Raw genomic sequence first — 14,472 nt, 5'->3', positions numbered from 1 at the left:
TTCCAGATGACAGTAGAAATTAGACCAAGACTGTATCACTAATATCCCCAGTAATTTCAACAAACATGACTGACACTAACAAAAATTAGACATAGCAGAAGTTGAAACTGAGATTCAGGAAAATTTCGATCACTGGTGAAATGTCCAAATTTCAGAAAGCCATAAGCCACGTACGTGTGTGCGTTAGTTACAGACTGTATGGTTACAAGTCGTAGATGAAAGGCGTCTGGGCCACAGACTCACCAACCTAGTGTGAGTTCTTCTAATATTGATGTTTCTCTATTCTCCTGTATGATCAGCTTGTTCTTGGAAGTGCTGTGATTGCTTTAAAGACTGTGGGAGCGCTGACAATATCAGAGAGATGAAAGTCACTACCTCATGGGAAGGACTTGCTGTCTGTGGTGAGGTAGTTAGAACACTGTTGAAGCCAAATCATCTCCTGGCTTTTCCATCAGATGTTGAATGTACCTGTGGAGATTTTCTACCATTCAAACACAAGAGCATTAGTGAGGTCCAACCCTGAGGGTGGGTGATATGGTCTGGCTCATACTTGTTGCAGTTCATTCCTAAGGTGTTGGATGGGGTTGAGCTGAAAACTGCAGGCCTGGGCAAACTGGGAAAAACATTTCTTTATGCAGCTAGCTCTTTGCATGGGTGCATGGGTGCATTGTGGAGCTGAATTATTATTTGAAATATTTTATGCCTTAGAATTTATGCTCAGTAATCACTTTATTAGAAACAGCACATTAACACTGGGTAGTTCCTCAGTTTTTGGATCCACCATGCCACCCGATGTTGAAACTTTTCTGAGACTCCATGCTCCATGTTGACATGACTTAATAATATTCAGTCCATTCCTGACCTGCACTGCCCTATACTGTGATTTTTTATTGTTCCTCTAAATGAGCATAGTTTGTAGATGTCATCACTCAGATTGGTAGCACATATTTCAGAAAAATGACAAAGATCTTCTAATAAAGGTTGATGCACAAGAAGCTGCGCCAAAGGGATGAAAATGGAACTTCTAACTGAGTAGCTTCATAGCAGCCATCAGGCGTCCAGCACTGAGGGCCAGCCGTCAACAGATCGCTCCCTTTAAAGTCCACTGGACCTGCTACACAGCCCATGTTGTGTCCAATTGCAACATGCAGAGAGCGTCCAGCGTCAACATGATCCTTGAACCAGTTTGTCGATGGCTGAGGCAGAGGCAAGCTATTCTGTGAGAGGAAGAAACAGCCAGTCGTTCACAATCAATCTGTTGACACAGTTTTGCCCTGGATGTTTATAATAACCTGCTATCAACTTTATTTAACAGTGAAGCACCTTTGTATGCCATTATTGGATAGTCACAGTGTGAACTGACAGGAAACTGTACTAGTCAGGAAGTCAAACAAGCAACAGTATGAGTAAAATTCATTTCTTTATTTATCTTTTATATATTAACATTTCTCCTTATGTTCAGTGTAGTCACAGCAACAACACGTCATGATGACCAATGTCAAACTGAAGAACCACCTGGGATTACTTCAGTGCAAAATAATTCATTTAGGGAAACTAAAGGAAAACCTGTTGATAATGGTAAAATCAACTGATAAAAGTATAAAGAATAATTTAATAAAATTAAGATACAGTCTTCTATGTATATAGGCAATAATAACTAAGTGCAGTTGGCCCCTCAGCTGCTGAATAACCAGAACATTTTGTTAAAGGGTTAGAAGACTGACAGGCTCCAGTGTGACTCGTGTCAGAGTCAAATTTAACTTCTTAACTGTTTGAAGTTCCTATGATGACCATCTTTAAAATAATAGCATTGTTACAGGAAGGGACACATTGTAAATTATTCACTCTGAAATCAGGTTCCACCATGATCCACTTCAAAGTCACACTCTGAACTGTCCTAACTCTGATTTACAGTGTAACTTCATCATTGATAAGCAGTAGCCTCATTCAGTCCTCCTATTGGTCCAGAGCTCCTGTGACTGGAACCTACATCAACCTATGAGGTTCCTCCCTGAAACTGATGTCACAGAGCAGTGATAAATGGTCAGAGGGGTAGTGGTAGGAGGGGAGGCGGTCTGGACCTATCTGCTCTTCAGTGGGAATGTCCAACAGACAGTCCACACTCAAAGCATCATGGGTATACCAGATGTAGTCAAGCGTGCTGCAGCTCTCACCAGAGGGGCGGATCTTCCACGTGGTATAGGCTGGTTCCGTCTGTCCGTCAGAGCTCAACAGCTTGTACGCAGAGTTTAGGCCGAGGGGGGAGGAGCTGAAGCGTCTGTAAACGTCCTCTGAGGGCTCTGCGTTAAAGTCCCCACACACTACTAAAGGAACGATGGCTGACGCTGCCTCACTCTGACCGCCACCCCGGGACGTTATGTTTCGTAAACTCTGCAGCAGATCAGCACCCTGTGCACTCCGCAGCCTCTCCCAGCCATTACGAGCTTTCAGATGGGTGACGGCCACGCACAGCTGTCGGCCCGTTACCCGGCAGTTCAACGTCTGAACGATGGCTACCTGGTTGGTGGGCAGCATCATGGCTGACAGCCGCAGGTGAGCTGTGGCCTGGAGGGAGAAGCGTGAGTGGCGATAAAACAGAGCGCAGCCGTCAGGACCGTTATTCTGCTCTACATCCAGACAGGGAGACCAGGGTTTTGCCAGAAAGCTGCCATGGTAACCCAGGCTGGCCATGATTGGCTGAAAAGTGTCGTAGTAGTGGTCCACTTCCTGTAGACACAGGATGTCGGGCCGGTAGGTGAGGATCTCCTCCAGGATCAAGTACTTCCTTTCCTGCCAGTTGAGAGCCTCCAGTGGACAGCGGACAAACCCGTCCTTCCCCTCACCAAGAGCTGGAACCAAAGAGACATTCATTTTCATACCAACACCTGAGACATGCTAGCAACTTGGTGAAGCTGTTATAGACACAGAGCTGCTTCGAGCTAAATACTAACACATCTTTGCTTAGCAAGTTAACATACTAACATTTGCAATGTCTGATCCAATAGCTGTCAGTGTGTACAGTGGCCAGTCAGATGATCACCAAAGTCAGTAGGATTCACTCTCTGAGGATCAGAGACCAAGGTGAAGTACTGACTGGTGACAGACCATGCTGCTACTGTGGTTAAAACACCACTGAATGTAAATATAACTTCCAAATTTCTACATCTCACTGTAGTCCACATAAATCTATCATTGTATGGTTGATGCACAGATCTCTACCTTGGGCAAGTATGTTCCACTGCATCACCCGTATGGAGGGGTTGTCATTATGGTGACAGGGCGCTGTGGTGCTGGGATAGACCAGATCCCGGTGTGGCCGGGCCGGTCGCCTCTGCAGGACATCCTCACATTCTCTGAGCAGCTGGTCTGGGTCTACCTCGGCCAGGTCCTGGTCTGGGCTTTCTTCTGGGTACGGGTCTGGTTGGGCCAAGGAGGAGCTGTTCAGCGACTGGGCCAACGTACCAAACAACCTGCTGCTGCCACCACCCATTGGACAAACTGATGGAGAGGAAACAAGGGAGGGACATGTGTGGTTATTAACAGTGTACTAGCCACCATGAGCGAATGGTCATACCAGACCAAGAACATATCAGCAAAACTGTTCTTTATTCTTTCCAAACATGACACGCAGAAGTGTAGTCTCACTCTAACAATAGCACCAGGTACTTTTTGTCAAGTGTTTCAGCTCTTATGAGTATGAATCATTGACTTTCTGTAACCCAATACTTCAGTTGCTTACAATCATTTCACAATTCATTTGTGCGGTTCTCTGTGAAAACCACTGAACTGAGAGACTGTATCCCCTCACTACCAATGAAAGAGAAGCATGCCTACAGACTAGAGACAAGGTTTGGACACTCTGCTGGTTACTTTGGCCTTTTCAGAACATACTGACTAAACATTTGCTCAGATCACTCGCTGAGCAGCCGGTCATGAGAAAACAGTCCAACAGTCCACCACATACCAAGGTAGAACACTCTGAATGGACATTAATCTTGATGTTGATAGGCTGTTATCAACCTTAAATGTCTGCCTACATTATCCCTTAAACCACTGGCTAGCCAATAGCTTAATCTTTAAACTGTCAGATGTCTTTACAGAGACTGCTATTAGACATTTGTACTAACCCACTGAAACATATAATAACTTTAGGAAAGGTCGTCTCACTGCCAATGTGTTGGTAGAACTGCTTGAAATTCCTGAATGGTACAACAGTAACAGTAGGTTGTCCCAGAGGTTTTGGTTTGTCCTCCCAGTCTGTTGACAGAATCCAGTATAGATTTACTGAGACAGAGATATAGAGTATTATTAGACATACATAACTTGTGCTGATGACACAACAGTAATGGGCCTCATCAGCAACAAGGCTGAAACAGCTAACAGAGAAGAGGCGGACCTACTAGCAGCGTGGTATAAGACTACCAACCTTTCCCTAAACAGGGAAAACAAAGGAGGTTATCATGCTGATCACACACTGCTGACCACTGACACTGAAGAGCACAAAGTTCCTCAGAGTGCAGACTTTTTGGTCACTTAACAAAAGCAGAAAACCATACACAAGTTTTTCTGAAATAAAACAAGTGAATATTTACATCACTTCAGATACTCATTCAATCAGTTTGTATTGAGGTCTGACAGCCAGCCCAACTGATGGGAGCGAAATGGATTTATTTTTGATGGTATTCAGACATATGTAGTTTAATAATGGATATATATACCACACACGTCTGTGTTTAAAAGTAAAAGATTATTATTACACTGATATTGTAAATGTCTTACCGATGGCCTCCATTTCCTCTCACTTCTTCCTCGCTCTAAACACCAGCTCAGTCCACTGTCTCTGTCTGTTACTCTACATCTCTGACTGTCTGTGACTCATCCTTTATCTGTCTCATCCTCCTGTCTGAATCATCACTTCCCACCCCTCCCTCACCCTGTCTCACTTGCTGGTTGACAGAATGACCTCTACAGAGAGAGGGGTGGAGGTAGAGGAAGATAAAAAGAAACAGGAAGTAGTAAGTGGGAGGGGTTTTAATAAGAATGGACATGTTGTCCAACAGGTGGGGATGGCAGGACAATCTGGTGAGGAGAGAGTGTGTGGTTGTTCTGTCGGTGACACAGTAACAAGGTTTACATGGACAGAGACTGTGGACTGAACTAATTCACTAATCTGATTTTGAGTCATTGCACATACATGTACCTAACTAAGTAACTGAGAAGGTATGTAGTTTACTCAACTCTACCTTCTGCAGGCTGGTCGATGTAAATGCAATCACTGTATATTATTCAAATTTCAATACTGAGGAAGATCATTAGTTGGGGTTGAAAACCCAAGACAGCTAAGAACACTGTCAGAATGAGTGGTGGTGTTATATTGGACATTATACTGGGTTGGATAACATGTTGTAGTGGTCTTCTCTTGAAACATGTAAAAGAACAACATGCTAATACGCTCACAACAACAATGTTAATGTTTGGATATTGTTCACCGTATTCAGCCTCTTAGTTTAGTGTGCCAACATGCTAACATTTGGTAATTATCACAAACACAAAATACAGCTCAGAATAATGGGAAAGTTTTTTTTTTATTGTAAACCAAAACATTAACTATTTTGTCCAATCCAGTATCGGAGCACAGAACAATAACTGATTTCTAACTCTTCTTTAATTGGCAATTCGACTATATGTTCATAATAAAACACTGACGGTTGAGTGAGCGTGAGTGTAAATTTGACCAGCACAGAACTGGATATCTCAGACTGAACATTCAATCACGCTAAAAATCGGCCTCTGCTGATCGCCAGCTGATCGATTTGTGCATCTACCAAAGTTTTCCATGCCAAAGTTTTTAGATTTTAGACTTCAACCATGAATGTCGGTACAAAACTGCAGCCCCAAAACAACAGCACCACTAACTTCAGCCTCAAGATGAAGATATAGCTCCATGACTTCTTCATCGCTGCACTCTGATGCTGTCAAAGAGAAGCTTCAAATAACAGGATGAGCTGCTGTTTGATACAAGTTACCAGAAGAAAGTCTGGTGAGCAGACTGAACGTATTGGATTGAGTAAAAAGGACTATACACTACACAAACATGAACATAAGTACTTACAGGGAACAAAATCGATGACGGAAGCACACACATCAACACATACAGTTTTCAGCCTGTCTGAAGGTTATCCACCTAACACTATTCCTCCTGCCTCAGTCTTTGGCCTTAGAGCTGGAATGAGTCTGACAGTCTGCTGGAAGTGAGCAAGGAGAGACAGTGTGACTCTCATCAGAGACAGTCCAGTTCTGACTGACTGGCCTGTTCAAGAATGCTCTCTCTCTTTCTCTCTCTCTCTCTCTCTCTCTCTCACACACACACACACACACACACACACACACACACACACACACACACACACACTAACGAAATGAGAACTGTGCAGTGTAAGCACTCCCTCAGGAGCATCAAGTGGAATGTCAGTCAACAATGAACTGTCAGACAGGCAAAGAATCTGTGCATGTTGTGTCTATGTGCATTCACCATATTACCCATATATCCCCAGATATTCATACAGCACCAGGTAAGAAGGCTTACTATATCTATAGATGGTGGCTGTCCTGCACACACACAGACACACACTTAAACTACTCAGCACTGTCAACAGCCAGGCTCCATTTCCTCCAATCGGGAGCTGGTCTTTCACTCTCACACACCAACAAACACACCTGAGCACAAACACACACACAGGCTTCATGAACTATGTGATAGAAATGTGTCCAGTTCTACATAAAACGAGTTGATGGTGCTTGTTTAGCACTGAACGTTATTAAACGTTTATTTTTGCATTAATTTATGTTAAATACTTTAACTCTATTACTGTTCTGCTCTCTGACAGATCTATTTTACATTGGTACACATGGACAAATTGCAGTCAGTCAGTGTGTGTGTGTGTGTTTAGATTCCTTCATGACACTGACACCACAATGCAGTGAAAAACATGATTCCTGCTTTGTGCCTTTTTAGAAATATTATTCTTCTTCACTTCCACAGATATGAAGTGATGTACAGAATCACTGTATTGTGATACCATTGTATCATGATAACATTGTAACATTGTACTGTGAGATACTCTGTGATTCCCACACCTATTTTTCACTGCTGGTTGATATTGGTTGTCAAAAGGCATGCTGGGATACTTGTCTACCCCATGTGCATGTTGGTTTTTTTTTCCTGTGTGACATGGACATGTATACCCGTCCCAGGACAATATAGACCAGTGATTCTCAAGGTGTGGTACGTGCACCACTAGTGGTACGCGGGGCTCCCTCTAGTGGTACGCCAAAGAATCACTGAAATAAATATAAATGCGTTGACATCAACAGTTATTCACGGTAGCAGGAAAGAAATTAATGGCAAGAGGTGGAGGTTTTTAATAATGAAGAGTACTAAACTACTGTCGTGGCTTCAGTCTGCGAAGGGAACTGTGGACCAGGAGAGAGCGAGAACTGAAGAGGAGGGGGCAGGGTGCAGGTGCTAACAGCGGTGGCCCCAGTGAAGCCCCCAGAGCAGCTGCTAGCAAAAACAAAAGGCACAAACCAGTGAGGAGATATGACGAAAACTATATCAAATTTGGATTTATTTGGAGCGGGAGAGAGGAAGAGCCCAGGCCGCAGTGTGTGATATGTGGCGACGTTTTGAGCAACAAATGCATGAAACCATCACATCTCAAACGGCATCTTACAATCAAACACAGGGAACTTAACGACAAACCAGTGGAATTTTTTTTACGAAAATGTGATGAACTGAAACGGTCAAAGTCCACTATTCAGTCCTTTGGTACACCCATGGCCAAAGCACAGGAAGCTTCATATCGTGCCAGCCTCCGGATCGCAAGAGCCGGTAAGCCGCACACAATTGGGGAACAGTTGTGTTTACCTTTAGCCAAAGAGATGACACGGATCATGTGCGGAGAGAAAGCTGCCAGAGAGTTAAACTTGGTGCCACTTTCCAATGACACCGTGTCAAGGAAGATAAAAGACATGGCTGGCGATGTTAAAAACACTGATTGAGCGCATTAAGAACAGTCGGTATTTTGCCATAGAGCTTGATGAGACTACAGATGTTGCAGGACTGTGTTCACAGAGGCACACACACCCATCACATTAAGCTCATGTAAGTTGTCATCAATAGTCTGTGTATGTTTAAGTACAGCTGTTAATCTTAATGCTCTTCCTCACTTTTGTTTTATTCTTAATCTTATTGTTCTTCCTCTGTGTTTGTGTGTTTCTGTTTCAGAAAGCAGCCATACAGCAGTGTGTGAAGTTCAGCCTGTTTTGATTTTTTTTAATCAAGTACAGTACAGTTTTATTTAATCTTTAAGAACTGTTTTTTTGTTTTTTTACATTTATTTAAGTACAATGTTTATTTTACATTTATGTGCATTATATTTTAATTGAATCATTATTTAAGAACAGTTTTTTTTATTTTCCTATATTTAAGCGCAGTGTTACTGTTCAAACTGTGTAAAATGTTACACTGGCTGACAATATTAAAAATACTTCTTTAGGAATAAAACCTCTGCCTTGTTTTTGATGAACGCTTAGGCCTACTACGCTACTGTATAGTGTTGGTCATTATGGTGGTACTTGGAGAGCCAAGTATTTTCTGAGGTGGTACTTGGCGTAAAAAGTTTGAGAACCACTGATATAGACGATCTACAGTACATTCACAAGTCATCCTCCACATCATCACAAGCGGGAGATGTGAAGAACACGTTGGAGCATTTGAAGCATATTGGCTAAATGAGAACACAAGAAGGATAGACAGACATTTCCAACCCAGTACAATATGTCCATGTCTTCACTCAAACCGTTTTTTTGTCCTCATGTTCCAGGACCAAGTGAAGCTGCTGTTCAATAATAATAATAATCCAGACTGTGGCGCTGGTTACACCGACAGACCAAATTCCAGTTCATCTCCGCTGCTGTGGGGAAACACGTGCCTTTTAACTGAATTACCTAATGACATTAGAAGAAGAGGTGCAGGGTGAAAAGTGAAAAGTGAATGAAGTATTGTCCTGTATCATGTGACAGTAACAGACACTGAGCTGAGTGAAACTGCTGAATTCCTGTGACACTGAGAAGGTTTTAAAAGATGACAACCACTTAAAATAAACAACCACTTACAAAGATCATCAGCTTTTCTCCAGACTTCATTAAACAGGTGTGTTAATAATAACTCTTTAGCTTTAAATGGACGCTAATACAGTCCTGACAAACTGATTAAACTGGTGTGGACTCTCTCTTGACCCAGGTCTTCTTTAGTGGATGGTTATGTAACTCAGCCTGACCAATCCCATTACTGATGGAGGCCGGTAAAGATCTGGAGTAAGATAAAGAGTTTTAGCCTCCAGAGGATTCGCACACAAACACCATTAAAGCGGATGATTTAAGGCCCAATCTGTTTCCTTTGACAATACTTAAAATAGACAAACCTTCAACCTGGTTAGAACTGCTTCCAGACTTTGACCCACAAGCTGGTTCCTGACTGGCTCGCATTGAACCAGTATGAGTTTTTGAAGGCTGATATCTCTTTAAAATCAGGCTCTCTTCCACACAGTTAAAAATTATTTTGTTCCTTTCAAATCCATATTTTAAGTGTCACAACTTCTGAATCAGGAGCTTCAATTTTTGGATCAAGAATGTGTGCATGTAAGTAAACTACATGTTATTTCAATGTGACACAATCAATTCATGTCTTCTGCTGTTCATGGGAGCCACAGCTTGTGCTGAGGTCTGGGCGATATGGCTAAATGTATTATGACTGTATTTTTTTTTTTCATATGGATTGATATCAACAACTAGAATGGCACTCAGTAGAGCGCAGACCTCCCCCAAGACCAAACAAGGATACAAATTTCTGTGAGATCCATTATCTGGATCCAGATTTATATTTGGATTTGCACCAAATTGTACAAAGTCATATATCTCAACACCATAAATATGTCTGAGATCCAATTATTTCCTGAGAAATGAACAAAATGCTACATACTTCTTGTACATGTATATTTATTTTAACATAAACATGTCTTTAAAGGATCTACATACACTGATGTAAATATCGATGGTGCAGCGCGGCCCAGGAGCTATCAGCTACATAACTTACTGCTACAGTGCAATAGGGTAACTGTGCAGGTGAGGGCTGAGCTGAATACAGAACAGATACAAATCACTCACCAGTTCATCATCGTTGTTGTGGGGTTTTTTTATATGTGTCAGGCTGCTTTATTTCCCAGCTCTAGTTGTGCTACTGCTGTCTTTCTGCCTCGTCAAGGAGTAAGCAGTTCAGTTTTATCTTCATAACTTCAGTTACTTGTGAAAGTGACTTGTAATGAATAAAACAATACCAAACCCAAACCCTTGGAAAACCCAGTATATATCAGTTTAACCCTCATCGTTGTCTGAGCATCTGCTAACACAGCTATTCTTTTAGAAATAAATATTATTCATAGAATCTGCTGCTGTTTCAGAAACACCAGCAATGCCTTTATAATGACAGTTGATGGTGTACAGCGGCTTTTTCTCACATTTAAAGTAAGAAGTTAATATCTCAGCACCAAGTCCAGCTCTTGCTCTCCACAGGTGACCTATGAACCTATTTGTCATCTAGTGAAGTGGAGCATTAATGCTGTGAGACAAAGAAGTGCAGTGTCATGGTTCAGTGACAGGAAGGAAATGGAGGCTGCTTCAACAGATTACCAGTAAGAGGTCTCTGATTAAGACCCACAGGAGAGGACACCAAGAACTTCCTGTGTCACTGTTTGAGAAAGGTAAGAACTGTTACCAAGCAGGAGCAGTGTTAGCCTCCCTGGCTAAAGTGATAAAGAATAGAGCACCACCTATGGCAGCTCCAAGGAATACACTGATTGGTTGACAGGTAAAAGGGTCATGATATGAATTTCATATTTCATAGCTGTTCTGTTTTATCTAGCATCAGAGACTGTCAAAGGACAAGCATGTATAACATGCGTATAACACCAGATAATAATTAGCCAACGTGTAAAAAGAGTTTCAACATCTACACTTCAATGACCACTGTCATTGCCCATGAAGACCCTGTCACGGTCAATAGTGTAAGTAAGAGGCCCTTGAGTAAAGATTGCTTTGTCAAGGTAATTATTATTTTGGGCACATATTGGTAGAAAACTTGACTTCTCTTGAACCTAGGCTGAAGTTTTGTGTGCAGTTTTATGTGTTTGTGAAGTTTTAAAGTTCAGTACATTTCCTCTAACTGACAGTTGTTTGAGTCGACTCCACAGAGACCCACTGACCTACCTTATATAATATATAAGGTAGGTCAGTGGGTCTCTGTGGACTGGAAAGACTCCTGAGGATTGATGTCTGTTACATCATCAGTTTCACATATGGATGAGTGAAACACATGCTGAGTCTAACCTGTGTGTCTGCCCTGTAAGGTAGTTTTACATCTAGGGTAATGAGAGGTAATGAGACCTTTAACCTTTCTTACATGAACAAATCTTAAATGATAAACATTGTCTCTGCCAAAACACGTGATTTAAATTCTTATGAACCATTACTCTCTGTGTGTGTGTGTGTGTGTGTGTGTGTGTGTGTGTGTGTGGTAAAACCGACTGAGAGTACGCTCAGGATCATGAAAAGCAGCAGGGTTATGAAGTGATTTAGAGACAGTGTCCTGTATAGGATAACTACCACCCATTCACAAACCATACTAGTGGTTTTGACACGTCACACACTGATGAGTAAGCGCGTTTTAACCGTTCACATTATTTGAACGGAGTTTGGTAGAAACAGAGTCGTGTTGTTTTATGGCCTCAGACTATACCGACTACTATCCTCAAGTGTACATTACCTGGTGCTGCCCCAGTGGTGGAAGTTCCGCTTGGCTTCAGCTGGGGACAAGTCCCTGTGACTCCTCTTCCTCCGACCCCGAAGTATCGTGGTCCCGTCGGGTTTGACACTGCTCCCGTTGAAAACGGTCTCCTAGCTGCCGGTCCATTCCGTGAGGACACACACAGCTGGTTCAATAAAGCCGAACAGCGACGGGCGGGATTCATCACTGACTGTTCCGAGTCCAAAATGAGACACCTCTAAGTTACAGGGAGTGTGTTGTTGTCCTTTCACCTGTAACACCCAAACCGAGCCATGTATTCAACAAGAAGCCAGAGAACGTTCCCCCAACACGCGGGCTAACGCCATTCGTTTCTCTTTGTACTTCTGAAGGCGACAGTCAACCGGCAACAGTTGCATCATTTTTCTGGTCGAGTCACGGAACACCGGCTACTGAGGGGTTGGCCAAAGATGGGCTAGTCCGTGACGTTTTCAGGAGGGAATCAAACACTTTGTAGTTCACTATTTAGTATATATACCATAGTATATAATATTACATAAGTTAATGTGGTTTGTGGAAAATGTATGTGATTGTTTTATTTTCCTTCGCAAATCTAAATCTAGAAAAGGTACATACAACAAACCCCCTGATCTCAGCAGTGGTTCGAGCCGTACAATATTTGTACTAAAGAAGCGAAAAGAGGGCGTTAACTTTTCATAATCAATCCAATCAGCGTTCAGTGCGTTTATTACATAGGAATGACGGCTCTGACGTAAACAGCACGCCCCTCCAATCAGCTTCCTGCACTATCTACGTAGTCTTTTCTGAAATTACATAACTTTCTATACAGAACAGCCTGGTCTCGATCAATCTCAACCTCTCAACCAAAAGAATAAACAAAATTAAAGGGAGAAAGATCAATTCTTTCTTTCTTTCTTTCTTTCTTTCTTTCTTTCTTTCTTTCTTTCTTTCTTTCTTTCTTTCTTTTTGTATGTCATAGACTATCACTGTGCTCTTGATTTTTTAATCATTATTATACCTACTGTCAATTCAACACATATCAAATAAAATGTTAAGAGAAATCTGTATCTTCACTTTTTTTTAACAAGAAATTAGGTCTAGTATAATAAGTATATGGTTAATGGTAAATGAAAAAAGGTGAGTTGCAGAACATTTGAGTGTGTGAAAGCCACATCATTTGAATACCAAAGTCTGGCCCATATACTTCCACACCTAGGCAGATTTCAGCTGTTATTGGCTGACAGCCAGAAGATTCTCTGTGTGCAGCAGAATTAGTCCAGATGTTGAAGTAGCATTAATGTTGTATATGGGCCAGATTCGGGCTATGGAGCCAGGTGTATACTGGGCCAGATGAAAAGCATGTGGCCCAAGTATGGGCCAGATTTATTTTGTTTTCTGGGAAAGAAGTGCTTAATGGTCTTTTTTGTAACCAAGTGCTATGGATTATCTGTCACTCCCTCCCATGTTCCCTTTTCCTGTTTTGATCTGTATTAGAGTTAAACTAATGTTCCAGAGCCATGATGTAACTGGATCAAGGGTCAGTAAAGTCAGGATCCAGGACAGTTTCTCTATCAATTATTCATCAACTCAAACACAAAACAAAGCAGTGCTCTCATGGTTGTATGAGTTGTTCCAGGTTTGTTTTCAAGGAATGTGTTATGTAAATTCATTGCTATATGTATAGCTTTAACACTGGAAAACAGAAGGAAAGAAAACAAAGCAAAGCATAATAAATTATAATAATTATGAACAGCAGCTCCCAGTGTGTAACCATCAGGGATTTAACAGTGTCACATAAAGGCCAATTCATCTATGTCCTTGTGTAATATCATCATCTGCCCATGTCCGTGAGGTTCTATGTGGCTCCCTGTGCAGAAGTCCCTGTGCAGCCCAAAATTTGTGCCCGCAGACTGTACAGATGAGAGAAGAAGATCTGGCCTTACACACATTTATATGATTCCTCTTTGAAATAATAAAGTCAACCATATGTCCTGGCCCCATTCTGCTATTCTCATTATGTGGATGTGCATTATATTTTCTCCTTTTGCATTTGTCTTTTTCTAGTGCTTGATTTTTAAAGCGGTCGACAAACAAAGCTGTGTTGCATTTCCATCACCAACTGGAATGTGTGACATCCTGAGGTGGTAAATGGATGGACTTGCACTTATATAGCACTTTTCTAGTCTTACTGACCACTCACATTCAACCATTCACACATCACATTCATACTCTGATGGAACAGCCATCAGGGGCAAGATGGGGTTCAGTATCTTGTGCAAGGACACTTGGGCAAAATTTGGGCAATGACCCCTGGAGGAGCCAGGGATTGAACCACTGATCTTCTAATCAGTGAATGACCTGCTCTACCTCCGGAGCCACAGCTGCCCTCTGACATGCTGTTGTGTTACTTCCGGTTGTTGTTTTTACTGTGTTTTGCTGCTCTGTTTTGATTCAGTTATTTTAACTATTTTCTTCATTACAGTGGCTAATTACCTGTTGTACATTTAAACATGTACACACTAGTACTGTCCACACACTTATAGCTAATCCAAAGCTGATGACATGCTTCAGATCTGCTAGTTACTTTAGCG

At 41.9% G+C, this 14,472-nt stretch overlaps 1 protein-coding gene across 3 annotated transcripts; it reads right to left on the bottom strand.

Moving 5' to 3' along the window:
- Positions 1–1,403: 1,403 nt before the first annotated feature.
- noct (nocturnin) lies at positions 1,404–12,463 on the bottom strand. Of its 3 annotated transcripts, XM_022757129.1 has the most exons (4): positions 4,780–4,839; positions 4,168–4,284; positions 3,220–3,498; positions 1,404–2,849 (listed from the first exon to the last, which is right to left on the bottom strand). In XM_022757129.1, the coding sequence occupies exons 1-4, from the start codon at positions 4,790–4,792 to the stop codon at positions 1,987–1,989; spliced, it is 1,272 nt and encodes a 423-aa protein (XP_022612850.1). In that variant the 5' UTR covers positions 4,793–4,839; the 3' UTR covers positions 1,404–1,986. The 3 variants fall into 3 exon arrangements, with proteins under 3 accessions (XP_022612850.1, XP_022612849.1, XP_022612851.1); XM_022757128.1 differs by lacking the exons at positions 4,168–4,284; positions 4,780–4,839 and adding an exon at positions 11,882–12,463; XM_022757130.1 differs by lacking the exon at positions 4,168–4,284 and having other exon boundaries at positions 4,780–4,874.
- Between the last annotated feature and the right edge of the window lie 2,009 nt (positions 12,464–14,472).

The sequence above is a fragment of the Seriola dumerili genome, unplaced genomic scaffold (genome assembly GCF_002260705.1).
Source record: "Seriola dumerili isolate Sdu_G_001 unplaced genomic scaffold, Sdu_1.0 BDQW01000264.1, whole genome shotgun sequence".
Lineage (NCBI taxonomy): Eukaryota > Metazoa > Chordata > Actinopteri > Carangiformes > Carangidae > Seriola > Seriola dumerili.
This window is presented reverse-complemented; position numbering and strand designations above follow the sequence as displayed.